Here is a 26,774-nt window from a genome sequence, read left to right as displayed (position 1 = left end):
TCGAAACTACCTGTCTGTGATTTGGAGGCTTAACTTGGTCCAGCTAAGGCTTAGGTTATATAACATCTGCAAACACGTAAACTGGATTACAACTATCCGTGCTTTGCACAGAGAACTACAGAACCAAGCCTTTAACAAGGCTTGTTTTCTGTGGTTTTGTTCATCTTAAAAAAATCTTCTCTGCCTAGTGACTGTGAATCCATTTGTAAGCTTGGACAAAACTGCAGCTGCCAGCTTGGAGCACGTGCTAGTCTGAAAGCAATCTTTATGAATTCGAAACGACAGTGAATCGCAATTGGCTAATACTGTTTCCACAAATTGTTGCAGAATATGAGTATGAAATAGGCCAAAGCAGTAACTGGCTTCAGTTGCTAGGTGGTACCTTTGAATCTAACCACAATAATATGGAGACTGGAATATTCCGACCAAATAAGTGTTTTTTAGTAACAATACTTCATCTTTAGGATGATTAAATATTCTCTGTACAAGCATTTTAATGAACCTTGAATATGGGAAATATCACATCACTATAAGTGAAGGAATAAAACAGCATATGCAGCAACATTTGTTTGAAGTTAATTATACAGGCTTCCAAATTAAATAAATCTCACCATTACGTACAGCATGCGCATGAACAGTGTTCCTTTGAGTGTCATTTTATTGCATAGTTTCAGGAAAGACATCTAATTAAAAAAAAAAATCTTGCACTTCATTCTTACTGCCTCTTTTAGGCTGGTTTCCTCATGACACTTTATAGCAATTCAACACCAGATGGTTTACGCAGTAAAGTGAAAAGCATCAACACAGTGAGACAAGAAAGTGTCTTAAAAGAAGATTTTAGTTGCACAGATGAGCAAAGGCACTGCAGTGTTTCAGAACTGACTTCAACTAGTGTAGCATCAAAATCCAGTAATTTGAGAAAGCAAATTCAATTTCAGGACATAAAGCTTTATTGAAGATTTGCTTCTTAGCTCATTTGGCACAGCCCTGCCTGCCAGAGACCTGTTTTCTGCAGTGGTTTCTTTTGGTCATCAGGGTCTTGCTCTATTAATCCAAACAGAGATTTTCACAGCTGTTGCTGAAGTGAACAACACAATTCCTTCTAAACAGCTCCGTGAATTTCCTTGCTGCATACTTTAATAGGTAGCTGGGGACCTTGCCAGCTGCTAGCATATGTCAGTGACACAGACAGTCAGAAGTCTAGCCAATGCTAGTGCATCACACAAGTTCACTGGGGCTGACCAGGACTGCTATTGTCCAGCTGTATGTAAGGCCAGGTTGTTTCCAGTAAATGCTCTTTTTTGTTTTGCTTTCAAATCCCACAAGGAATCTTAAATAAGGTTATTTTTCTGCTTATCATGAAATTGCTTTTCTTTCTTTCACAGAGTTTAAATTATTGCTAAATACTTGCAAATGGCAGTATAAGGAAATTTCTAAACAAATAGGTTATTCTTAATGAGATATCCTACGTCAGTTCAGCATAAAACAGAATTCAATACTCTTTCTCCTGTCAACAAAATCCAAAGAGTGAATATTACACCAATTATTTTAAATTGTAACAAACAATATGACTAGGAAAACTTTGTCTTACTGGCCAATGGTGTCCAAAGACAAAGATTTGGCTGCGTGCAATGTCTACACGATTCCAGGCCAAAGCCAAACTGAGCTGGTCTGGAGCAGATGCATTGGTACCTAAAGAGAAACACACAGATCTTTAGTATTTCAGACATGATGAAACAAGATTGGACAACTTTCTGTAATTCACTTCTCCAAGAACTAGACAATAGCAAGCCTGACTCCATATCATGCTACTATTAGAAGAATTCTGCCACAAAGCAGTGGAATTATCAAATCAATTTATAGTATCTTACATTTCACCCCATAATCCTAATTTCAAAAGGATTAACCAGATTGTCTCCCTTTTTCCTGTAAAGGTCCCACATTGACTTTATATTCTGATGCTGAAGATAGACGTTTAACTGTTCTAAAAGACTCCTCCTCTTAGCTTCTCTGACTGATGCTGTAGATATGAGTATAGTAATTCCTTTCTTTGTTTCTTAGCTTTGGGGACTCCAGCGATCCCATATTGAGCCCGTATCAACTATTATGTATCTACATACAGAAAACAGTTGTTTTGGCAAACATAATAAACTCCAAAGAAATATGGAACTGATCCGAAATTTTGCCCTAAGGCTTAAAAAGCACAATCTAACATCTGGAAAAACCCAGATAGTCTTTTACTATTCCCACCTTGTCTCCTAACTCTATCAATATATGCTAGAACTGAAATAAAATGTGTTGAAGTATCAGTGGTATAGTTGTTGCAGCATTCCCACGCCAGGCTTTCAGGTGAGGAAAGCCACACAAAACTTTCAGTCTAGATTTTATGCTTCAAGCTAATCTGAAACTTAAGCCAAGCACGTTCAGGTTACTTGTTAGAATCTAAGCAAATAAATCAAAGACTCAAACATCAAGAGTGAACCTCAGACAGTGTATAGGACCGTCTTCTTGGGATCACTTTGTGCATCGTTCCTAATTGCTTGCAAAACTCACCTTTGAGGAGAGCAGTTAAGATAGACATCTCAATGTCCTGTTGCCCTTCAGACCCCATGCGGAACACAGTTATCTAAAGGACAGAACAAAACCAAACACAGAAAATTACAACACATGAAAGAGACTAAACAAGTAGATACAAAAAAGAACAGAAAGGTGAAGTTTTATTATTTTCTAAGACTTGAGATTTTTTGAAAAGTACAGTTCCACTACATTTTTCTTTGAAATTTAATTTTCATGAAAGCATTTATTTGACTTACTTCAATAAAGTTACACTAAAATATCCCTGCATTGGTAAATGTGACAAGCTTGATGAAATTCTTCACCAAACCCACAAATTTTGAAACGTCCTTACCAAACTGATTGTATTCTGACAGTTCTATCACTTCCCAGTAGCAATGGAAATGCCAGCTTGGAAATGGAAATGCTAGTTACCTGAGATATCTATCATAGCATTAATTTTATTGATGGTAACACTCAAATATTGTTTAGTTGCAGGATATGCTACATATTGACAACCAAAAAAGCAGAATCAACTAAGGAACAGCAATTACTTCTAGTCACATTTGCTTAGTTAAGTCCATTACAATTCACTGATTTAAAAATAGTAATTCGTATAAAGCTTAGCCATTGAACTACATATTAAAGGATTAATAATTCAAAAGCAGAATAACCTAATATTCTATGGTAATTAAGTCAATACTGAATGCAGACAAAAATAACAAATTCTTCATTTTCTAAAAGCAACTCTTCACAGTGGATGCTAGCATTAAGTACGGGGAATAACAATTTTCTCAACATTTAGAACAGATTTTGTATGAATGCAAAGATAGGTGACATTAAAACAGAGAAGATTTAAAGGAAAAATTTTATTCATTAACAAGAAAGCAGAAAAAATTATCGACAAATGCAAACCATAAGCCTGCTTAGGCTGCACAGTCAGTGTCTGAATTTTGCTGAGTGCCCTGGGTTCGGCCAGGACAGAATCACAGAATCACAGAATAGTAGGGGTTGGAAGGGACCTCTGTGGGTCATCTAGTCCAACCCCCCTGCCTAAGCAGGGTCACCTACAGCAGGCTGCACAGGACCTTGTCCAGGCGGGTCTTGAATATCTCCAGAGAAGGAGACTCCACAACCTCCCTGGGCAGCCTGTTCCAGTGCTCCGTCACCCTCAGAGGGAAGAAGTTCTTCCTCATGTTCAGACGGAACTTCCTGTGCCTCAGTTTGTGCCCATTGCCCCTTGTCCTGTCACTGGGCACCACTGAAAAGAGCTTGGCCCCATCCTCCTGACACCCACCCTTCAGATATTTGTAGGCATTTATAAGGTCCCCTCTCAGCCTTCTCTTCTTCAGGCTGAACAAGCCCAGTTCCCTCAACCTCTCCTCGTAGGGGAGATGCTCCAGTCCCCTCATCATCCTCGTAGCCCTCCACTGGACTCTCTCCAGTAGCTCCTCATCTTTCTTGAACTGGGGAGCCCAGAACTGGACACAGTACTCCAGATGAGGCCTCACCAGGGCAGTGTAGAGGGGAAGGAGAACCTCCCTCGTCCTGCTGGCCACACTCTTCTTGATGCACCCCAGGATCCCATTGGCTTTCTTGGCAGCCAGGGCACACTGCTGGCTCATGGTTAACCTGTCGTCCACCAGGACTCCCAGGTCCCTCTCCGCAGAGCTGCTCTCCAGCAGGTCCACCCCAAGCCTGTACTGATGCATGAGGTTGTTCCTCCCCAGGTGCAGGACCCTGCACTTGCCCTTGTTGAACCTCATCAGGTTCCTCTGTGCCCAGCTTTCCAGCCTATCCAGGTCACGCTGAATGGCAGCACAGCCTTCTGGTGTATCTACCACACCTCCCAGTTTTGTGTCGTCAGCAAACTTGCTGAGGGTACATTCTAACTCTTCATGCAGGTCGTTGATGAGGAAGTTGAACAAGACTGGGCCCAGTACTGACCCCTGGGGGACACCACTTGTCACCAGCCTCCAACTAGACTCAGCGCCGCTGATGACAACCCTCTGAGTTCTGCCATTCAGCCAGTTCTCTATCCACTTCACCGACCACTCATCCAGCCCACACTTCCTCAGCTTCCCTAGGAGGATATCATGGGAGACTGTGTCGAAAGCCTTGCTGAAGTCGAGGTAGACAACATCCACGGCTCTCCCTTCGTCTACCCAGCCAGTCATGTCATCGTAGAAAGCTATCAGATTGGTCAGGCATGATTTCCCCTTGGTGAATCCATGCTGACTACTCCTGATAACCTTCTTTTCTTCCACTTGCTTCATGATGGCCTCCAGGATAAGCTGCTCCATCACCTTTCCCAGGATGGAGGTGAGGCTGACCGGCCTGTAGTTCCCTGGGTCCTCCTTCTTGCCCTTTTTGAAGATTGGAGTGACATTGGCCTTTCTCCAGTCCTCGGGCACCTCTCCTGTCCTCCAGAACCTCTCAAAGATGATGGAGAGTGGCTCAGCAATGACATCCGCCAGCTCCCTCAGCACTCGTGGGTGCATTCTATCAGGGCCCATGGATTTGTGGACATCCAGATCACTTAAGCGATCCCTCACACAGTCCTCCTCGACCAAGGGAAAGTCGTCCTCTTTGTAGGCTTCTTCTCTTACCTGCGGGGCCTGGGATTCCTGAGGGCCAGTCTTAGCACTGAAGACTGAAGCAAAGAAGGCATTCAGTAGCTCTGCCTTCTCCGCATCCTCCGTCACCAGGACACCCACCTCATTCAGCAGCGGCCCCACGTTGTCCCTAGCCTTCCTTTTGCTGCTGATGTAGCTGAAGAAGCCCTTCTTGTTGTTTTTGACATCCCTTGCCAGCTTCAATTCCAGGTGAGCCTTGGCCTTCCTTGTCGCATCCCTGCATGCTCTCGCCACGTTTCTGTACTCTTCCCAAGTGGCCTGTCCCTCTTTCCGCATTGCATGGACCTTTCTCTTCTGCCTGATCTCCGCTAGAAGCTCCTTGTTTAACCATGCAGGTCTCCTGCCTCCTTTGCTAAATTTCTTTCTCAGGGGGATGCATTGCTCCTGTGCATGGAAGAAGTGTTGTTTAAAGAGCGACCAGCACTCATGGACCCCCCTGCCTTCGAGAGCCCTGGCCCACGGGATTCCTCCCAGTAGCTCCTTGAAGAGGGCAAAGTCAGCCCTCCTGAGGTCCAGGGTTTTGATCCTGCTTATCGCCCTGCTTCCTCCATGCAGGATCCTGAACTCAACCATTTCATGGTCACTGCAACCGAGTCTACCTCCAACCTTCACATCCTCCACCAGTCCCTCCTTGTTTGTTAACACGAGGTCCAGCAGCGCGCCTTTCCTTGTTGGTTCCTCCACCACTTGCATCAGAAAGTTATCATCGATGCTCTGTAGGAACCTCCTGGATTGCGCCTGCCCAGCTGTATGGTCTTCCCAGCTGATGTCAGTGTGGTTGAAGTCCCCCATGAGAACCAGGGCCTGTGACTGTGAGGCTGCTTGCAGCTGCCTGTAGAAGGCCTCATCAACCTCCTCCTCCTGGTCAGGTGGCCTGTAGTATACACCCACCGTAATGTCACCCGTGTGAGCCTGTCCCTTAATTCTAACCCACAAGCTTTCAACTCGTTCCTCATTTGCCCCCAGGTCAAGCTCAATGCATTCCAGTTGCTCCTTCACATATAGAGCAACTCCCCCACCTCTCCTTGTTGGTCTGTCTTTCCTAAAGAGTCTGTAGCCATCTATGACAGCATGCCAGTCATGCGAGTTGTCCCACCACGTTTCTGTGATGGCGACCAAGTCGTAGCCGTCCTGCTGTATAATGGCTTCCAGCTCCTCCTGTTTATTGCCCATGCAATAAACAGGACGGGGTTAATTTTCACCAGAATCCAGGCAGGGGCACAGCTGGGCGGGCTGACCCCACCTGGCCAAACAGAGCTGGGTATTCCATACCATGGGCCATCATGCTGGGTTCCGGTGGGGGGAGCGGGGTGGGCAGAACTCACTCGCAGCTTGGGAGCGCGCAGCGGTGGCGGTTCAGGAGAGCAGCTGTGTGGTCTGTGTGGTTTGTGTTGTGTTTTCTCCTTATCTGTACCGTTGTTGTTCCTGTTCCCTTTGTTTGCTGTTCTGTTAAACTGCCCTTATCCCGACCCACCGGTTTCTGCCTCTTTCTTTCCATTCTACTCTGCACCCCGGCGGGAGGAGAGGCGGCCGCGTGGCGCTTTTGTTGTCGGCCGCAGCCAAGCCATAACACTGAGTAAATCAGGCCTGGTCTGATGCACATTTTAGATTCAAAGCAGTTTGACTAAGGCAGCAGTGGGCTCTCTTCTCAATCAATTCTAGGACGGCTGACTCACTTACAGTCAGCTTATCATAGTCATGCTTATTACCAACTTGACTTCTGACGAAGGCGTATGTGTGGAACTAATCTTGGCACTATACAAATGTAAATGTATCAACAGTACATTTACATTACCCAGACAATCTAAAGACTTCACATCTGGAGCCCTTAAGTAAGATTTTATATAATCAGCTGGGCATGCTAGTCATACTTCTGAATGAGTAAGAAAAAGAGCATGGATTGGTGTCTTTTTGATTGCAGTAAAGTGCTGCATTACTAGAAAATACAGAATTTGTCATATTCTGTTCCAAGTGGCAATTGCACCTGGATTAATCCCTAGAGAATTTAGTTCTGGCAAAAGTATTTAAATATGTGTTACTAAAAAGCATTCAAAATTGCATAATCTGGCTCTTATGAACCCAAGAACTATGTAGTATGAAAATCTGACAAAAAAAATCAAGGAACAGAGATAAAACTAAAATGGACCTTCTCTTCTTGCAGAAATCCCTCCCACACTAAAGGGAATTCTGCATCAGATGTAATGAACCTTGGAGACAAAAGCGTTGGAGAGAATGGTGAAAGAAAAGAAACACAATTAGGAGAAGAGACTTCTATGATACTATATAGGAGGCAGGAAACTACTTGTTGGCATTTATGTATTTAGTCGTTATCTCAAAATGTACAGCTATGTAAGCAAGCACTTCCTTGACAGCTGAGACCCACATCATAAAGAACAGTGGCATGAGCCAACGCCCAGCATAGTCTCTGGAAAAAGGCCAGCTTTTTGAAGAGCGTGGAGAGTATGAAACTGGTAGAAAGTCTGCAAACAATCTGGTGATTGCTTGACACAGATTCCCATCCGAATCCTATGTCATTTCAATTGTCATTGGACACCTTCCTGAAAGGCATTGACAATGGCTTTGTAGATTAATGCTGAGAGCCACTGATCACGTTTTTCATGTTTTCCTTGATTCAGCCAAAATCCCCTAACTTCACCGAATATTTTGTACAAGCTTTTACCTGTGAGAGGCTAGGCTCCTATGGGCATGTCTATGGCAGAGGGTATACAATGGTACAGCTGGCATTATACTCTAAGAAATAATTTTACTTAACATTTGAAAAATTCCAAAACAAATTTCGGTGTCTATTTTTCCAAAGCAGGAGAAAAAAAAAATGGCAAACATCATTAAACTTCTTCATAATGTAAACTGCTTTTATGTTGCAAATTCTTTGCTAGCCACCTTTCTACTGATGTGGGACTTAAAGAGTGTTGAAAAGTAAACAGGACATCTCAGAGAATCAGAGTTCATTCAGTGGATATGATGAACTGGATTTCTGGAGGTTTTTTGTGCTCCTCTTTGTTCCTTGACTGGAACATCAAGGATAATTCTCACCTGATAAAGGTGATCTCCTCATTTCCAGTGTTTACTTTAATTGCCCAAGAGTAATGTAAAAATAATGCCTTGACTGGTACATTGATCATTGGGAGCAGCTTGTATAAAAAGAGGACTAGCATAAAGCTTGATGTACAGATTTGGGAAAGTTTCTTTGCATTACGATTAGTACCACTGTGCCGAGTTGAGCTCTGTATCCTATTACTCTAAGTGGGGTTCAAGTGGTATCTTTCTTGTGTTAGCCCTTCACTCACTAATAATATCAAGTCAATATGAAACCACACAGCAGAAAAAGATGGAATGAGAAGAAAGCCTGTGCATAGTAGTGACAGCTCTAGCAAAAAATGGTGGGATTGTTCATGTTCTGTGATCTCTGTGTGTAAATCAGGTCAAACTTTAGACAATGTTATTCAGATCTTACTTGCACAAAAGACATTACTTAAGAATTAATGGCAATTAAACAAGCAGGTAACATATAGGGGCTGCTCCCCTTTTTCACAACAATACACCTGACCTCATGCTCAAACTAAATCACTGCACTGATTCTGAAGTAAATATGTCAGCATTTAGGTGTAGATAACTAAAAATTACATTGTATTGATTTTCTTTGCTCCAAATCTGAGACTGGAAATCCAAACACTGGCAGCTACATGCAGTATTGCCAAGGCAAATAACAAGCAAATAGTCCAGGGAAAAGACCTTTTCCCCCCTCTATCATACTTCCCTGGGTATCACAGCAGGATTTATTATTTCTCATTGAACAACTTAACAATTACTTCTAGAAATCAAAAGAACATTCCCTACTGAAAAGAGTAAGAACTGTAAGGAATGCTACGTTCAGTTTATTGTTTATTTAAAATATTAAGAAAAAGTTTCCCATCAGCTATTGGAGACAGTATTAAACTTGGGAAGAGCAGAGTTCAGAGTTTGTCTCCAAACTGACGAAAGACAGAAAGTGCGGGCTCTGTGCAAGGAAAACACACTTAGTTTTAAGGGAGCATGAAACACCATTTTTCTAAGAACGTAGAAAGAATTCCCTCTTTTCTCAGCTTCATGAGAAAGGCTTCATCTGTCATTCAAACAGTTTCTCTATAGCTGCTCCTGTTACAGGTGTCACTTCCTTAGTGATACAATTGGGCATCCTGAAGAATGAAACTGCCCCACACTCCATGCTTTCATTCATTAGCAGTTTGGTTGTCTGATTCCCTGCACACAGCCTGAGTGTGTGTCTCACAGCCTGAGAAGGCCGTGGTAGTTCTCTCTTGTTTCTATCTAATATAAATATACAACTTTAGCAAAAAAATATAAAAATATCAGCCATAGCAGTTCCAGCTATAATTAAAAAAAATAAAACATACTAAAAATCCATCAGACTGTTCATCTGCTATTAAAAGAGCTGCTTAGGATTTGTATGAAAGAACAAGACAGAATTATACAAGGACTCAAGGGAGAGGTCATTTTTACAAAAATTCACTAAGACAATTACTCAAAGGAAAACACTCAAAGATTCATTTTGCCTGCAAAGGCACAGGCACAACGAACACAATTTCAAGACACTGTTCACAGACTGCAGATGTGAATACTAAAGATTTTCTTTTCCTGAGCACACTTTTCTCGGCAGCTGGGATATGGCAGACAGGCAGGAACCTGGCCGAGTGGTACAGCACGTAGAACAGTCCTGCAACAAGCCAGGATCAAGGAAGGCTGGGATCTTCAAGAACAGTTAATATTTCACCTTCTTTTGAAAGACCTGAATAGCCCATTTTAGTGGAATGAAAGGCTGTTAAAAAGCAACAGTATCAGAAGACCAAAACTGTGCTGATGCACTCTGAATGCTTATTGCTCCTAGGAATCATTTCTTCAATTATCTTTCCTCTACTTTCTGCAGTTGATCCTGGTCTTAGTGCATTTATCTCAGTGTCTCAGTCTGCCTTGCAGAAGTCTGTAAGAAAAGACTCCTATCAACTTACACAGGAGAAGAATCTGAAATTTATTTTAGTGGCTTTCCAGAAGACAACATCCCTTTCTTGGCCTATGCTTATGAATGAATGATTGTGTACATTTATGGAGCTATATGGAAAGAAAAACAAAAAGGTTAAACTGTAACCCTGGGAGAGTGACATCTGAAAGTACTCTATAAAGTTTGGTTGCAGAAATTATTTTTGTGAACTACTTTTAGGACACTTACAAGTTCTTTTTTCTTCATGCACTCCATAAGAATGATGAACAGCTGGTGAGCTTGATTTCTGTTGTAGTTAAAGGTTTTCTGGATGGTAACTAGAAGCTGGTCCCTAAGGGATTCACTTATTATCCTAAATGAGACATAAAAAAGACATTGCCAGAATTAATATATATTCAGAAGGCCTGCTGTTTGAGAAACATTTTTTCGTCCACCAGTGCAATGACTTCATTTTGAAAATAAATTAAAACACATAGCGTCTTTGCAATCAGTACAGGTAAGGAGTTCATGAAGAATTATCAGTAAATTCACATCCAGACTGGCTCTTAGGCATCTCAGGACCTCAGCATTGATTTAAAAACTGGCAGGGAACTTGAACTATTCTTTCACCATGGAATATAATGCAGGTAGCTCTTACTCCTGTTATATATTGTACGTATACTTTTGTTAAGAAGTTCAGTCTTCAGGATTTCAGCAGTACATTTTACAGGAGCCTACCTTTGCCTCTAAATATTGCAAGGCCCTTTGCATATAGCTAAAAAACCAAAAATATTTCACAGTACTGATATGTCACCTTGGTTATCCTCTTAAACAGAGGATTTAAATTGCTAGTGTATCTGAAACCTCATAATATCCAACTGAGAAAAAAACAAACCAAAAGATGATTAAATAAATTAGATCAAAAACATTCTAGAAAGGTCAGAAATGTTTGATCTCTCAAAGCATTTGAAAAAATGCCTTTCAGTCTTCATACATTTCCTAATAAGATGCATGTATTTTCAGATGATGGCAAATATTACCAGTAGGCATTCAAAACAGTGAGACAGCTGAGCCTGCGAAGTGCAGTGAAATTCAAAGTTCATTGTGAGAAAACAATTCTTTTAGACAGCAGGGCTGAAAGAAAATTTTCATTACAGACCTGCCTTATGAGATGAACACATTTATCTCATTATAATTATTGGAGAGGAAAACTGGACACTGCATCATATGCACTGGGAGACAAAGTCATGCAATAAGCAGATCGCAGACAGACTAACGCTGATAAGGTCTTTCAATTACCTAGGAGCTGACAGGAAGAATGAATGAGAAAGAAAGGAAAAAAAAAAGAAGGAAGGTTTGATCTAAGCAAAGGAGGCTTGGTTGACAGAAAGGAAAAGAAAGCTGCTGGATCATACATACTGTTGGTAGGATTAAATATGTGTAAACATTAAAAAATCCAGCATCAGAGCTGCTCTCCCTATTCAGCAAATAACATCTGCGCTGCTCGACAACACTAGTTCTCTGCTTCATATTTTATACAAGCTAAGCTCCAACTTCAGTAAAGGAAATACGCTATTTCTTCAGTGCAAGACAGGTAGGTATGCCATACCCTAATCAAGACAATGTACTAGGTTTTTGCCTGAATCTGGCTACTAAAGATAAAATCCTGATATTGACAATGACAATGGGGAATGTAAGCTACTTGGCTGGGAGAAGCAATATTTTAAATTAAAATGCAGTACTCTGCTTCCACTTGAAGTATTTGACAGAACAGATCTACTCTGCAGAGCAGATGAGCTTTATGCTGCTAGTATAGGCTTTGTATCTTCTTTAAACTAACCATACTTTCTATCAACCAAAGGGCTGACAACTGACAATAAAAATAACAGATTCCAGAAAAATTGGGATTAGGAGTGATTTTACAGATTCATTTGGGCAAGGGGCAGGAGGGCTGTGGAGCAGAATGCTCCAGACAACATCCTTTGCTCTGTTCATGACATCAGGCAGCACTGCTCTGAAGAACTATTGTAGATGCAAAAACTAGCAGGAGCATGGGAGGAAGCCCAACATTTTTTCAGCTAGTCTGGCACTCTTGGAGAATGAAGCTCGTTCACACCACACAGTAGAATCTAGCAATACAAATTTTTCAAATACATGCACTAATTAACCTCAGCCCTGGCCTGAGAAATAGAGTAATTCTTGGGAACCACTTGTTACTTGCTTCTAACATGCCCAACCCAGCACTAAGTACAGCGCAGCAAACTTTGATGGAGCTTGTATGACAGTGTGCTGCACTGAAAGCAAGCTTATTCCAATGGACCATCAAATACACTCCAAGTGGTAACAATTTCTTCTCATTAATGCCAAGGCTAAGATCAAACAGGCAACAAAAGTTGACTGACAGCAGAATGCCTCTGTTCGTAGCATTTTGTCCCTGAGGTTTTTTTATGAAGCTTTAATGAAAGCAAGGCATATAGTCCTACATTGTCCTCCTGAGCAAGACACAGCTTTGGTGAAGATCTCAAAATCTTACCCTCCTTCTTCTGAATACTTGTGTGCAAATGACAGAATATCCGATGCTCGTCCGCTACCATCACATATCACGACAGGGAGAGGGGGTTCTTCTCGTAGACACTCTAGGACAATGGAGATCACATTGGGACCCCCTTCCACTATGAGCCCAACTACAGGAACACCTTGTCCCAGCCCTGCAAAAAACAGAAGAACAGGACCAAAAAAAGAAGTTTAATTGAAACTTAGGTTAAGAGGTTGAGATATTATGAGTGGATGTTATTTCTGTGTTACAGCATCACTTCAAACCAGAGCAGTTAGGAAAAATTATGGCCATTTCATGGCCAACAGCAGGAAAAATGTCCACATGCTGTTTCATAGCCCCAAAAAGAAAACAGTAAGATGTCTCTGCTCTTGCTTTTGCATTAGCTCCATACTGATCATTTATTCACTCAGTGTTGTTGAACAGTTTGTAATCCCTTTTGACAGACACCATGTACTGATAAAACAGCTAACATGATTCTCCTATTACTTCATCAGTTTCACTGTTACTTGGATGGCTCCCAGCTACCGTGTCTTTGATGCTTTAACTCTTCATTGGTCACCTACAGAAAGTCTTCAGTAAGGTGACATATACCTATGCTTTCTCCTAAGATAAAAAATATTAAATCAGTGTCTTTATCATGAGGTTGAAATGGCTGGCCGATGGAAGAGACGACAGCTGAGCATCCCTTTGCTGTCCCTGCCTCACTGTGATCTCCAGGCATAGGATGACAAAGGGAAGCCCACAGGTCACATGGTCTCAGTAGCCTTGGTCACAAGATACTTGGGGAAATGAAGGACAAAACGTTACCTGAAGGCTGACTAATCCCACTATTAGAAGCATTTGAATTCAGTTCTTAATCTGTAAAATGACCAGTGCTTTAAAATGAAGATGCACTTTTTTTGTATGGCTGAGAACACGTGAAAGAGTTCGTATTTTCAACCTTCATTGCTCTCGGAAGAACAGGAACACTATGCACGGTAACAGCAGAAGCTTCCTGACATCCTTCTGTCAGTATACCCCAGCTCTGCTAAGGAGGAGTCACAGAGTGTGGGCCGGCCTGTGTGTCCATGAAATCCTTGGTGATTCCTGCTGAGATATCCAGAAGAGGTGCCGGTGCTTAAGGTGATTAAAAAGAAACAAAACAACTTCCTGTACATTGTTACTAGTAGGTGTAGTGCAGCCCTTCAAAGAACTCTTAATACCTATGTTTATTCCCAACTTAGCCCTTCTCATGACAAAAATCACCAAACACTACTTAAATCAGAACCAAAATCACCAGTCCCAGTGGTGTTACAAGAAATGGTACAGAACATCTTGCCTCTAGGCCATAACTTCCTTATCTTCCAAGCCAGTGCTCCCTTTTACAATGTTCCAAATCTCCGAGCACTTCTGCAGAAGCCAAAGATGAAAAAACCATAGCTAACGTTAGTTATTTCTAATGTCTGTGGGCAACAGTGCACAACACTGTCTCCACACTCAAAGATAAGGGGCAGCATTTTGGTGAGTTCAGTTTCTTAAGCTTACCATAGGTAAAAAGCAGTACTTAAAGGCTTTCCAGAATGCTTAGGTATCTTGTGGCTGATCTCTAGCTGCACCTTTCGGCTTTACCTGGCACTCTACTTCATTTTTCTGCTCTACTTGTAAGAGCACTTAAATGCTATTAGAAACTTGTAAAGTTCAATGCAATTGTCATTGTGAATGTTTGTTTTTTCTTATTTATATGGGCCTACACATGTTACAATGGCATCTGTAAGAAGTTAGAAAGGCAACTGGTAGAACTGCTGTCTATTAGCTAGTAGCTTTTAACTGAAGTGTGGATTCAAAGACTATTAATTTTTTGGGGACTATTTTTAATTAGGTTGTCGTTGTGCTGGGTTTTTTTAAAGTTGCTGGAAAATTATAGCTACTAAATTTTTTTACTTATTTAATAGTTTTAAAAGTCTTTTTTTCTACAAAAATGTTAATGAAAAGATGTCTTTTAAAAGATTTTTTTCTGACTAATGACATAAGAATTAAAGAAAGTTGTTTTAGAGAGGCTGTAACATTTGGCAGAAGTTTTAAAACTGCACAAAACTCTAAATACAAAAGCACTGATGTGAAATTTTCTTGATAACGGCTTCATTAAAAATCAAAATCCCAGCTGAGTTTATCTGGAGGATCAAAGAATTTTGAGTGTGATATTTGAAATGAAACAAATTGATGTAAAAAAGAAAATAAAATGCTAGTACAAACATTTGGAATCAGGAACCACTGAGCTGCACAGGATTCCTGTAAATAGGAACTGTACAAAATCACTCCATCCTGTGTATTTACTGATGTTTATGAATTCTAGCTAGAAGTGCACAAACTCTTTACATTTCCCTTTCCTTAAATTTTTACTGCTTAGAAGCTTCTCCTCACCATTATTTGTCAACTTTTCTTCCTCCTTTTGTGCAATCCTTACTTTTCTGGGTTTTCCGTGCAGTTAGATGTGGGCTCTTTCACCACTTATCAGACAGCATATGTTCTAGTTTAGTCACACAGTCCTGATCAAATTCCCGCTAGAAAGAGCTGAAGAAGAATTTAATTTCAATACCTTGAACTGTTTCAAGCCCTTCTTCCCTCCCTTCCTTTAAGATGTTATTTTTACAGTTTGCCCAACTGTACTTACGTGTATTAATCTTCTGGAGGGAAATGTGTTTTTCCAACTGACGTCGCAACTTTACTTCAGCTCCATATTTACCTAGTGTACCATTGTCTGCCAGAATGAAGTGGGTATGGGAACTGTTGAGCACGGAGAGCTTACTTAGAGGGTTTGACATTGTTTGGTAAACCCGTGTTACCTGTGTGTCAAAAGGATAGATGCACCTAGATTAGAACCAAGAACTAAATGTGAAAATCCCCCATACCACCCAACAGAAGCACACGCCTTATGAGGAAACAAATCGATCAGACCTTTATAACCAAAAATAGAAGAATTAGAAATTGAGCTTGCTTTTACATTCAAAACTTGAACTATTCACAGCAGTGTTTTCTTTGGAGGATGATAGTCACATCTGTGCACTCTCTTGCATGTTCCCCTAAGCTCATTAATGTACTCTTCTTGATCACACACTGTGTTACATAATCCTCTTACTGCATTAGAAAATATATTCTCATTTGGAGTTTCTAGCAATTAATATGCCACTGCAGAGTACTCATCTGCAATAAATGCCAGTCTTGTACACATAAAGGCCCTTATATGATTTATAGAAGTCTCAGCATGCCACACTGAAGTTAGGACCTAAAACTCTGTCACCACAGAGAGGCCTCTACTATTGAAAGCAATGGAAACCTCACTAACTCCCTGTTTACTTTCAGGTCATATATGACAGCCTGATAAATATATTTAAACCACAGCTTTTCTTCAAGAAATTGTTCAATTCCATCTCTTAGGCATTCCTTAGAAGCAGTGAAAATACTAATAGTCCAAAAAGATGAACAGTGTATTCTTTGTTACACAGTTGACATTGCTAATTACACAGGAGTTTGCTTAAAGACTTACATCTTTTCCTATCAGATCTTCCTTGTTTTCTACAATGCCCCACGGTGCAATTCCTATGGCACATATTCGTCCTCTGGATTTGGAAGAATGATCTTTCAAGGCGTCTCCCACATGACGAATGACACCTACAGGTACAACTAATTTAATTAATTCTTGGCACTTTTGAGGGATCACTAAACAACAGAATTTTCTTCTTGCCTCTCACGGAACTACTTGCTTTTCTGGATTGCTTTCACTACTAAACCGGTGTCTCTGGTTTATAATAGAACATGCAATGCAGACAGGCCCATGCTTTTGCTTTGTAACAGCTGCATGTAAATCCTATGGCCTTTTCACATCCTTGTTCCAAATTCAATGCCACAGTGTAGTCCATACCATTGTCTGGAATTATATTATTCATTGTACACAATGCTAAATACATATGGAATGCTGTCACTTGGGTCTAAGCAAGCAAAAACCCCCAACTCTACAGTTATCTAAGAAACACTTTTTCACTTAAAAATTTTTCCGAATAGCAATCATCACCTTCCCTTAAAGACATCAGACCTTTCTTGTGAAACAAAAGTCGAAGGAATTCATTCTTATCTTACATAGTTTTCTGAGAAAACTTGATATAAAGATTTATTTCAGCTAAATAAAGATATTGTTATAGAAATGTTATAATGAAAGTTTGCATCTGATTGTTTTTTGAAGATCACTCAGAATTAATATAAACAACATCAATGAAATGAACTAGAAACCAACTGGTTTCAAAATGTAACAATATTTAGGGAATTATCAAAACAGCTGTTTTTCAACAGTCTTTCAAATTTTGCACATCGTATCAGACCATTTTTCTAACAGAATCCAGGAACAGTGCTAAAGACCTCCTGGTGCAGTTACGTGGAGTTGCTGTAAAACTGATGTTTTAGATATGGTCAAAAAGAAAACACAGAAACATTAAACTGTTTCAGGTGGCCAGAAGACTGGAGGAAAATGCAAACAGGAGATTGCAATGTCTTCAAGTAGAGACATTTACAACTGACTTTAGGCTTCTGTTTCAAGATTGCTAATTTACAGTCATTAATTTAAGAAAAAATGCTGTATATAATTACAAGACAGAGCGTGTGCATGCATGGTGGTGGGTGATCCCATGGAGACAGTGATGCAGGGACATGGCACTTAAGGTGGATTATCAATTGATCACTAATTCTCAGAGAACTCACACAGCCTAAAGGGTAACTCAGTCCTTGGCTGTATGAACAGGGACATGTCAAATGGAAGCAGAAAGGCTGTTTTACTTCAGGGATTAAAAGCTTCACCAAGCACTGTCTCAAAAAATTGCAGCGTGCAAACTTCAAGAAGGCTGTTAAAAAATTAAAGAGTTCAAAGCAGAGGTGTGATAATGACTGAAGGACTGGAAAACATGCTTAGTGTGAGCGTTTTACAGAACTCAGCCTGTGCAGTTTGACAAAAATGCTGTGTGTGAAAATATGCTCAGGAAATACACTTTTAGTAACAGAAAGATCTCTGTACAAAAAAACAGTAAGAAGCCAAAGCTAGGCATATCTGGAGTAGGAGATTTCTTAACTGCTAGGACAACCAATCACTGAAAAAAAATGTATTATAACTACTGGTAGATTCCTCGCTACTGAAATCAAGGATGAAAATTTTTTTCAGGGGAAACACTGAGTAATGGAAATCGATATTGACCACGAAAATCTTATGGTCTGGGCTGTGCAGGAGATTAACACAAATGATTACAATGCTCCTTTTTTTGGTCTAGTGGCTAATGACTCATTCATGTAGATCTAAATCTTCTGCCTGTAGGAAAGATTAGTGAATAAACATCACTGAATTCTTAAGTAAACTCAAAGTGCTGGTAATTGCTTACCTGTACTAACACCTCCAGTGAAAATCCAAGCTCCTGTGGTCATGGCAGCCTTTATCAGACCTTTTCCAAATACTTGCTTTAATTTGGGTTGCATTTCAAAATTCTGGAGGCCTCCATGGACAGAGATTAAGAGTTTGGGCAGTTCTAGTTGCCAGTCTTTCACCATGAGGTGCAGCAGAGAATCTGGTTTAGTGTCATATGACACACGGATATACTGCAAAGAGCAATGTGTAATATTATCACTCGTCTGCTCTGTAAATTGTCTATTGACTGAGCAAAGAATAGTTATATTAAGCCTTCCATCTTGAAGAAAGTTTTACAGTTTTCAAGCAATATATTATTAAATTTCTCTGCTGCTTATGATTAGAAAAAACAGGTTGAAACCTATTACTTTGCTATTGAGAAATTACAATTCACTTCATGAATTTTAAAAGCACCACTTTCCTATCTTCATCTGCAAAATTGACTGCAATCAAGTGATCCTAAACTCTTATTACAAATCTCCATTGCTGGAAGCTACCTATTTAAAATGACTGGAAGTTGTTTTGTGTTTTGTATTGTTCCTAAAACCTTTGGCTTGACTGCCAAGGAGAAGCAACAAACTTCATAAGAAACAGGAGGTTTATGTTACATTTTATCCCATTCACTCCTGATGTACATATTTCTGCCTCTGAATCAATGAATTGCATGCTTCTCAATTTAGTCCCACCATTGTGATTTCTCTTGAAACTACTATATCAACAAAAACTATCAAATAAACTTGTGTTTATTTCTGCTTTAAAAATAAACAAACCACCGCTAAAAAACCCCACCAACCTCTCCCACAGATTTTGGACCAGTTTTGGACCAGCAGTGTGGTTGTCTTGAGTAGCAATCTCAGCAGAGAGATACGAAAGCAGATGGGCAAAGAAACAAATCTAGATTCGGATTTGTTCAGAAGAGAGGCAAAACACAAAGAGATTTTTTGCAGAAGGTTGATTTGCTATTACTTCTACTGCTAAGAAAACTCATGTTATGGGTTTGTGTGGCAAGGTTTTGGTAGTGGGGGGGTATAGGGGTGGCTTCTGTGAGAAGCTGCGAGAAGCTTCCCCCATGTCTGATAAAGCCAGTGCTAGCTGGCTCTAAGATGGACCCACCACTGGCCAAGGCCAAGCCAATCAGCGATGGTGGTAGCACCTCTGTGGTAACATATTTAAGAAAGAGAAGAAGAAAATTCTGGGGTGAAATGGCAGTGAAGAGAGAGGAATGAGACGATGTGAGAGAAACAACTCTGCAGACACCAAGGTCAGTGAAGAAGGAGGGGGGAGGAGGTGCTCGAAATGTCGAAGCAGAGAGCCTTCCCTTGCAGCTCGTGATGAAGACCATGGTGAGGCAGCTTGTTCCCCTGCAGTCCATGGAGGTTCACGGTGGAGCAGATATCCACCCGTAGCCCATGGAAGCAACCTCACGCCAGAGCAGGTGGATGCCTGAAGGAAGCTGTGACCCCATGGGGATCTCTGCGCTGGAGCAGGCTCCTGCCAGGACCTGCAGACCTGTGGAGAGAGGAGCCCATGCCGGTGCAGGTTTGCTGACAGGGCTTGTGATGCCGTGGCGGATCCACACTGGAGCAGCCTGTTCCTAAAGGACTGCACCCCGTGAAAGGGACTCACGCTGGCGCAGTTCGTGAAGAGCTGAAGCCCATGGGAAGGACTCACGTTGGAAAAGGTTTTGGAGAACTGTCTCCCGTGAGAGGGACCTCATGCTGAAGCAGGGGAAGAGTGTGAGGAGTCTCCCCCCTGAGGGACAAGGAGTGGCAGAGACAATGTGTGATGAACTGACTGTAACCCCCATTCCCTGTCCCCCTGCGCCGCTCAGGGGGAGGAGGGAGAGAAATGGGAGTGAAACTGAGCCCAGGAAGAAAGGAGGGGTGCAGGGAAGGTGTTTTAAGATCTGGATTTATTTCTCACCACCCTGCTCTGATTTGACTGGTGATGAATTAAACTCCTTTTTCTCCCCAAGTCCAGTCTGTTTTGTCCATGACAGTAATTGGTGAGTGATCCCTCCCTGTCCTTGTCTCAACCCTCGAGCCTTTCGTAGTATTTTCTCTCCCCTGTCCAGTTGAGGAGGTGGAGTGATAGAGTGGTTTTGGTGGGCACCTGGCATTTATCCAGGCCAAACCAAAACAACACAACAATCCATTTTCGAGCTCTGTCAGATCTCCGTCTTTCAAGAAGGCAAGATTAATTTCCATTTTTATTAGACTTCAAACCTTAGGAAAAAATCTGTATCCATGCTGGGTTATTTGGCCCACAAATCTAATACAAACAGATGGACTCTTGGGCATCAACACATGCAGCTGCCTTCTTAGCTGACAGTTACTGAATAGTAACTTCAATGAAACTGTTTCATGAAAACATTATAAGGTGCTTCCTAAGTCGGTATTATTTTTCTCTTGCCTATTCTCTCTCACATTTCTGAGACAGCAGAGACCTCCTTTGATTTCAATGGATTATGCACGGAGTGAGGTGGAATCCTGACACATATCTATTATGCTAACATACCAGGTAAATGCCTGAGAGCCTATGCTCCTTACCATGGCCTTGTTTGAATGTCCTCCTCCCTGGAATTCAAGGTTTCCATAGGAATCAGTTGGGTATGTTTGGGTGTGTTTACTGACAGACCATTTCTCTGTCTGAGCTTCCACTTGCTTAGTTTCTTCTCCATTTTTATTAGCTGTTATACTTGGAGGAGGTGGAATATGTTGGTTAATGAGCTGGCCACAGCAGCACCTGTAAGTTAAAATTTGAAGTGACTTTGATTACAGTATCTTCAAGATTGGATGATGATTTGAAAAACAAAAAAAAGAATAAATAAGAAATTAGATTTTCAACTGACCATGCCTTGGTTTACATGAATCATAGAAACACCACTCCTAGGTCATATCTGTTGTATTTGGATACACACATATGCCAGAACTACCAGCCCACAGGTGTTTCTTAACAAGCAAAGATAAAAAAATTTCACTTCACTTTTGTTATACACTGGAAAGCTGTTCTTGGCTAAAGGACAGGGAAGGAGGAAGAATGCAGAACAGAAGCAGTGACCATCTGCTTCTTACTCAGAGGTAACAGCTAGCACATGACATAAACTGTTACACGATCCAAAAAAGCTGGACCACAATTTAGCTAGCCCATGCAGTAGCAGTAATAACAATATTTGGACTAAGATTTCGAGTCCCCCTGTATAGTATTGTTATTGGCAATGTCATACCAACTGTGAAGAATGGTACCACTTGCTTCACAGTGCACATTATTTCACCGTTGCTTTCAGAATTCAGTATGAATTTATGCTCTGGTTTGCAAAGCTAGGAACTAAAATGTCACTGCCTCTCCTGCTGACCAGCCTTATCATCTCTGTACAACATGTCCCATGGCTCTGTACAGATTCGAGTGCAAGCATGTCTTGCACTTTTCTTCCCCTACCATCTCCTTTTAAGGGCAGTGAGTAAACTGGGTCTCAGTTTCACATGTCTAAATCCAAATCAAGTCCAGTTTCTTCAGTATTAACCTCTTCTGTTGGCCAAAACAAAAACTTCAAATGTTACCTGCTAATGTCTTTGTTGTTGGCAATTACATAGATGCATTCTCTTTTTGAAAAGGTCTTCTCTATCCAAGCCTTTTGACCCTTTAAAGGAAGAAAAAATAAGAAGAAACGTACTGAAATATTTCTGTGTGACAGATATAGTAACGTTTGCCTCCTATTTTCAGCTACTGTTTTTAAAAACAAGCACTGAATTCATTACATCACTTTTGAACACCAGATACATCCACTCGTGAAGCAAGTAGGCGACGTGAATTTTCCATGATTTGGATAAAATTCAAACCTCAAATGTATGTAGAAACCTTTATGTGCAAAGATACTGGTCTTGAAGTTACAATGTTTATGTGAAGGTCTTCCAAAAAATGCAGCTGCTTCTTCCTATTTCAGTAAACAGTAAATGGACTCAAAGTAGTACAGAAAACCATCATAAATTGTGACAATAAATAGATTAATACTATTTACTCCAAATAATACTTTAGTATTGTTCCTTGTATGTAGAAATTGCTTCCCAAAAACTTTCCCTGCTTGATTAACAATCTTCTCAAAATAGAATTTTTCCTGTTGTAAATTGAGTTCCAGTCAATCCTAAGGCATCTTACTCTTAGCAAGACATGTCTCAGGAGGAGGCATTCCTTAAATTGAAAGAACATTTGAAACAAAAAGTACAAACTCTTCAGACATAGTGTATCTGTTGAACAGAAGGAGGAAAACAACCTTGAAGACAAAATAAAACTGTGTTTGCAAACTGGAAATTAGACCAAGCTCACAGCCATTTTAAAAACAATGACATGTAGGCAAGCTAGAACAAAATCATAGATCTGCGCAATGTGGTTAGAAAGTCTGTTGCAGAAGTGTAGTCCAGTTGAGCTTGGGAACGTGGAAGGGAGTGAGCTCAGAAACAGCTGCAGGCCACTTTCCCATAGCCTTTTACTTGCCGAGCCCAGGCCTTCTCTGTCCCTGCAACCATCAATAAGGCAAAGTATCATCATGATTGCAATAATAAACCAACATTTAGTGGTGAATTTTAAAAAGTGAACTCAAAAGCAGCCTTCTAATTTTAAAGAAATGAAAAATACTAAAAAACCCTCATGATTCGATGACACTGATGTCTTTGCCTTGCTGATGAAAGCTGCTTTTTCTGAGTTTGAATTAGAGAATTGTGGCTTAATTAATTTTTCAAGTAGCAAGCAAATGTCATATGTTTTGCTCTAGTTTCCTCTGTGGAAATGGAATGAAATTTTTGCTGAGACAAAAGCTAAAAATGACACAAGAACTTTCAGGGTGCCTTCAACAGAAAACACGGACCTTTCCTAGAGAAATAACTAAAAACCTTGCTGATTTCCTGACTTAAGTCAGCTGCAGATTTCTGTTGAATGAATGCTCTGTCAGCCTGTCTGGTAATAGCTTCGAGACTGGACTAGCCCCTTAAGTGCTGCACAGTCTACAACATGATGAATAGAGGGTGTGGTAGTTCATCTTTTTTTCTTGTGTGAGGCAAGAGCTGTCTCTGAAGTTCCTTTGTTTGTCAACTTGTTAGTTCCTGTCTGTCTTCTTTGTTTCCTCCATGATGTCTGAAATACTAGGAGATGAACTGAAGTTCCCTCATTGCATATAATTGCAAGTAAATTGCAAACCCAAGCTTCTACTTCATCAAAGAGCTGTTCATAATCTGTCCAGGTACGTAAATATTTTCCTCTTTCAGGTGTCTGTGAGCCAGAATGCCTTGATGGTCAGTGGCCTAGGAGATCCTGCACTTCTGCCCTCCACTCTAATATACCTACAGATGGTTACCAAGGCAGAATCACCTCATTTCATTTTAAAGTTGTTGGGGAGCTCATAGCAGCACAGAGCAAGAACTCATTAGACAAAACTTCATGCAGCTTACAATGTCACTTGCTTCCTTAATGACAAGGCATATATTTCAGCCATTTAGTACAAAGAGCTTGATTATGTAGCAAATTTTGAAGGAAGAGAGTATTAAATTTAATAACTAAAGGCCATGTGACTTTGTGAGCTTTCCTGTTTCGACTCCATACTTTCCTTCTTCTCCTTCTCTGGAGATATTCAAGACCCGTCTGGACAAGGTCCTGCGCAGCCTGCTCTAGGTGACCCTGCTTTGGCAGGGGGGTTGGACTAGATGACCCACAGAGGTCCCTTCCAACCCCTACCATGCTGTGATGCTGGGATTCTTCAAATGAACCTCAAAAGCCTTTGTTCCCAAAAATATTTACAAGGTTCTTTTTATATTCTTTCTGGCAAGACGACAAGTTTTAGCAATAGTATTATTAGAAACAGAGCTCAGAAAATGCTTTAGTTTTATAGCATCAGAGCATAGTTACTGAGGTGCAGTCCTAGAAAAGTAGAGAAGACAACACCCAAGACAGGGACATCCATGAGGGTCTGTGGTATGAGGAGGTGGGTGGCTACATCAAACAAATGCCATTTGCCTGTTCAAAACCGGATTTTGCTAATTCACAGGTGTTCAGGCTGTTCAAAATATTCAGAGAGCCAAAAACTGTTTGATCGGAATTAATCCAAAGCCACACAGTATGCAAATTCACTGCTGTTTTATGACTATGTCCAGTGTTGTTACTGGTGTAACCATACTAGCTCATGACCTTTACGTTATAAAATGAGCTCAACAGGAACCTGTTACAGAGGTTACATAATTTATCTGCCTTTTAAACTATATATTTTAATTTAAAATTAATTTTTAATTAATTTGGGTTTCATTATTATTTTATATATTTTAAACATATCCACTTTTTTCCCCAAATAAACTTTTAGACTTCTGTGTGGTCTCTGATAACTCATTGACTGACACAAATGCCCCAATCAATCCCACAGCACAGAAAACACTCTTCAAAATATAAATGGTAAACAGATGCTGCACATTTAACTGTTCTGTAGAGAACACTGGAAAACAAAAGCTAGAAATATCAAAACAGCCTAGATTTTTATACCATGTTATTGAGTACTACTTTACCTTATTCCTTATAGCTTACCAAAGAACAGAGTTTCCTTTGCTATTTTGTGTGCTTCATGTGTAAACAGTCAATTAACCACTGGATTAAGTCACACACTTAATACCTGTGTTTGGAAGGAAGCTTTTACATCTTGGTATCTAAAATGAGGTCTACAATACAGCTGAGCTCTCAGCTGTGCTGTTGTTCTTAAAAGCCTGTCATAGGCGGTCTGTTACCTACTGCTACATTGAAAAAACCTTACACCTAAAAACCCCATTAGAATATCGGTCACTATAGGCACTACAGTTGGACAACTCTACTGGCTTATTTTTCTGTGCTAATGAGAGGAAGGCAAAAGCAGGCATTACAGACCGGGGAAATAAGACCTCAGCACTTTTGGTCAGCCTTTGAAGTTTCACTGCTTTTGTCTATTTAATCTGCTTAACCAAAGCTTCATTATAATCCAGTGCAAATACTTGAGCAGAAACATTCACTGTCAGAAAATGAGCACTGTATCACTTATTTGCTACAGATTCTGTACATTTCTCTCTCTGGATTGAAATCTATTTCATTCTTGAGGAAAAAATATAAGTACCCTTACTGTCTTTTGTGAGTTTGAAAAAACTAAGTGCTTTTCAACAGCCTTGGAAGGGATGAACTGTTAAAGGACTATGACAGATCAGCTACAGTTTTCAGACCAACACTCTGTGGGAATATTAGGCTGACAAACAGTTGCTGCCAGCAAGATTATGGCACTAAAAAATGCTGCACGTTTTCCATTCACCTCTAAGAATCACAAAAAAAGCAAAATCCCAACTTGTTGATAGTAGTGAAGTTCAATCCTGCTTATCACTGCAAATCCTGAATGTACTAATCAAAACCTAATTTTGGGGAAAAAAAAGCACATTTCAGATGTTCAGTAGCATATTTGTTCTCCTTTATGAAAACCGACAAGTCTCCTAAATTATGATAAAACAAAACTACTGCTAATTCTTGGTCTTCAGTCTAGAAATCAATATGTTGCCCAGCAACAGTATTAATTAACACTGGGTTTATATTATTCCACTTTATGGATTTGTTAGTTCTCTGTAGCATTAAAATAAGCTATCCTGCTGCAGAAGGTCCTCCTGCAGAAAGGAATGGAAATCAGTGTTGTTGGTTTGTAAATCATGAGTTAACAAAATCAAGGGCCTAAACAACTAGTCACCTTTCTAATACAGCCATTAATAAACACAACAACTATTTCTACAAAGACCAGCTGTCCTTTGACTATCAGAAACAAACTACACTATTTTCTGAGAAACGTGCATATCTAGGGCTGCAGATATGCAGTAACTGAAGAGAAAATTTTCTCTTACCACACACACAGACAATTCCAGTTTGCAGCTAAATGAACACTAAATTTTATATATTTCACTTCACATATAACCAGCCATTCAATAAACAAGTACTGGGCCTGAATTTCAGGCTGTACCAAACAGATCCCACAGCCCTGTTTCACTGCAGCTTCAGGCAAGAGCAGGAGCTGTGCTCTGGACCAACGCACCTTTGGTGAAAATCCAGGGTTGGAACCAAAACGGAGAGCAAAGCCACTGGAAATCTCGTGCTACAAACTGTTACATGCCATTGTGCCATCACAAGCTGTGAATTTCTGTTCCCATATACCTCTGCAGGACAGCAGCAGTATTTAGTGTCTGTGAATAATCATAATGATAAAACTACCACCAAAGGAAGTGAAAGAATCTGGGAGGTGAAACTGGGGGAAGGATGAGAGTCATAGTGTCAATGGAGCCCAAACTCAACCAGACCTAAAGTCAGTGTAGTCAGCCCTCTCAACTGCCACAATCCCCAAAGAGAGATGCTCTGTGCAACAGGGACACACATCTTTGCTGGATGGCTTGACATGCTGGACTTGGTCAGAGGACAGGGTGGGGGGCTTTGGCCTTATCTTGCAACTAGAGAGCATCTGCTGTAGGACAGCTCTTTGTCACCTGGAGCCCTACTAAAGAGCACATGCTCCCCAGCTGCTGCCCTCCAGTGAGGCTCTGCCTGTCCCGGGCACAGCTGGTCAGCAGACAAGCAGGCATGCAAACA

The 26,774-nt window shown here is 40.7% G+C and overlaps 1 protein-coding gene across 1 annotated transcript in view; it reads right to left on the bottom strand.

The window, feature by feature from the left end:
• Positions 1 to 26,774, bottom strand: part of TRPM1 (transient receptor potential cation channel subfamily M member 1) — a 98,678-nt gene that overhangs the window by 27,553 nt on the left and 44,351 nt on the right. The window contains exons 2-10 of the mRNA XM_075431297.1: positions 21,719 to 21,798; positions 20,708 to 20,903; positions 18,136 to 18,349; positions 16,263 to 16,387; positions 15,390 to 15,561; positions 12,716 to 12,890; positions 10,432 to 10,555; positions 2,554 to 2,626; positions 1,592 to 1,692 (exon numbers count right to left, since the gene is read on the bottom strand). Of these exons, the coding sequence (XP_075287412.1) occupies positions 1,592 to 1,692; positions 2,554 to 2,626; positions 10,432 to 10,555; positions 12,716 to 12,890; positions 15,390 to 15,561; positions 16,263 to 16,387; positions 18,136 to 18,349; positions 20,708 to 20,903; positions 21,719 to 21,798 (1,260 nt within the window). The remainder of the gene's footprint in view (positions 1 to 1,591; positions 1,693 to 2,553; positions 2,627 to 10,431; positions 10,556 to 12,715; positions 12,891 to 15,389; positions 15,562 to 16,262; positions 16,388 to 18,135; positions 18,350 to 20,707; positions 20,904 to 21,718; positions 21,799 to 26,774) is intronic.

This window comes from Opisthocomus hoazin, chromosome 10 (assembly GCF_030867145.1).
Source record: "Opisthocomus hoazin isolate bOpiHoa1 chromosome 10, bOpiHoa1.hap1, whole genome shotgun sequence".
Lineage (NCBI taxonomy): Eukaryota > Metazoa > Chordata > Aves > Opisthocomiformes > Opisthocomidae > Opisthocomus > Opisthocomus hoazin.
The sequence above is the reverse complement of the archived record's forward strand: the minus strand, read 5'-3'. Positions and strand labels throughout refer to the sequence as shown.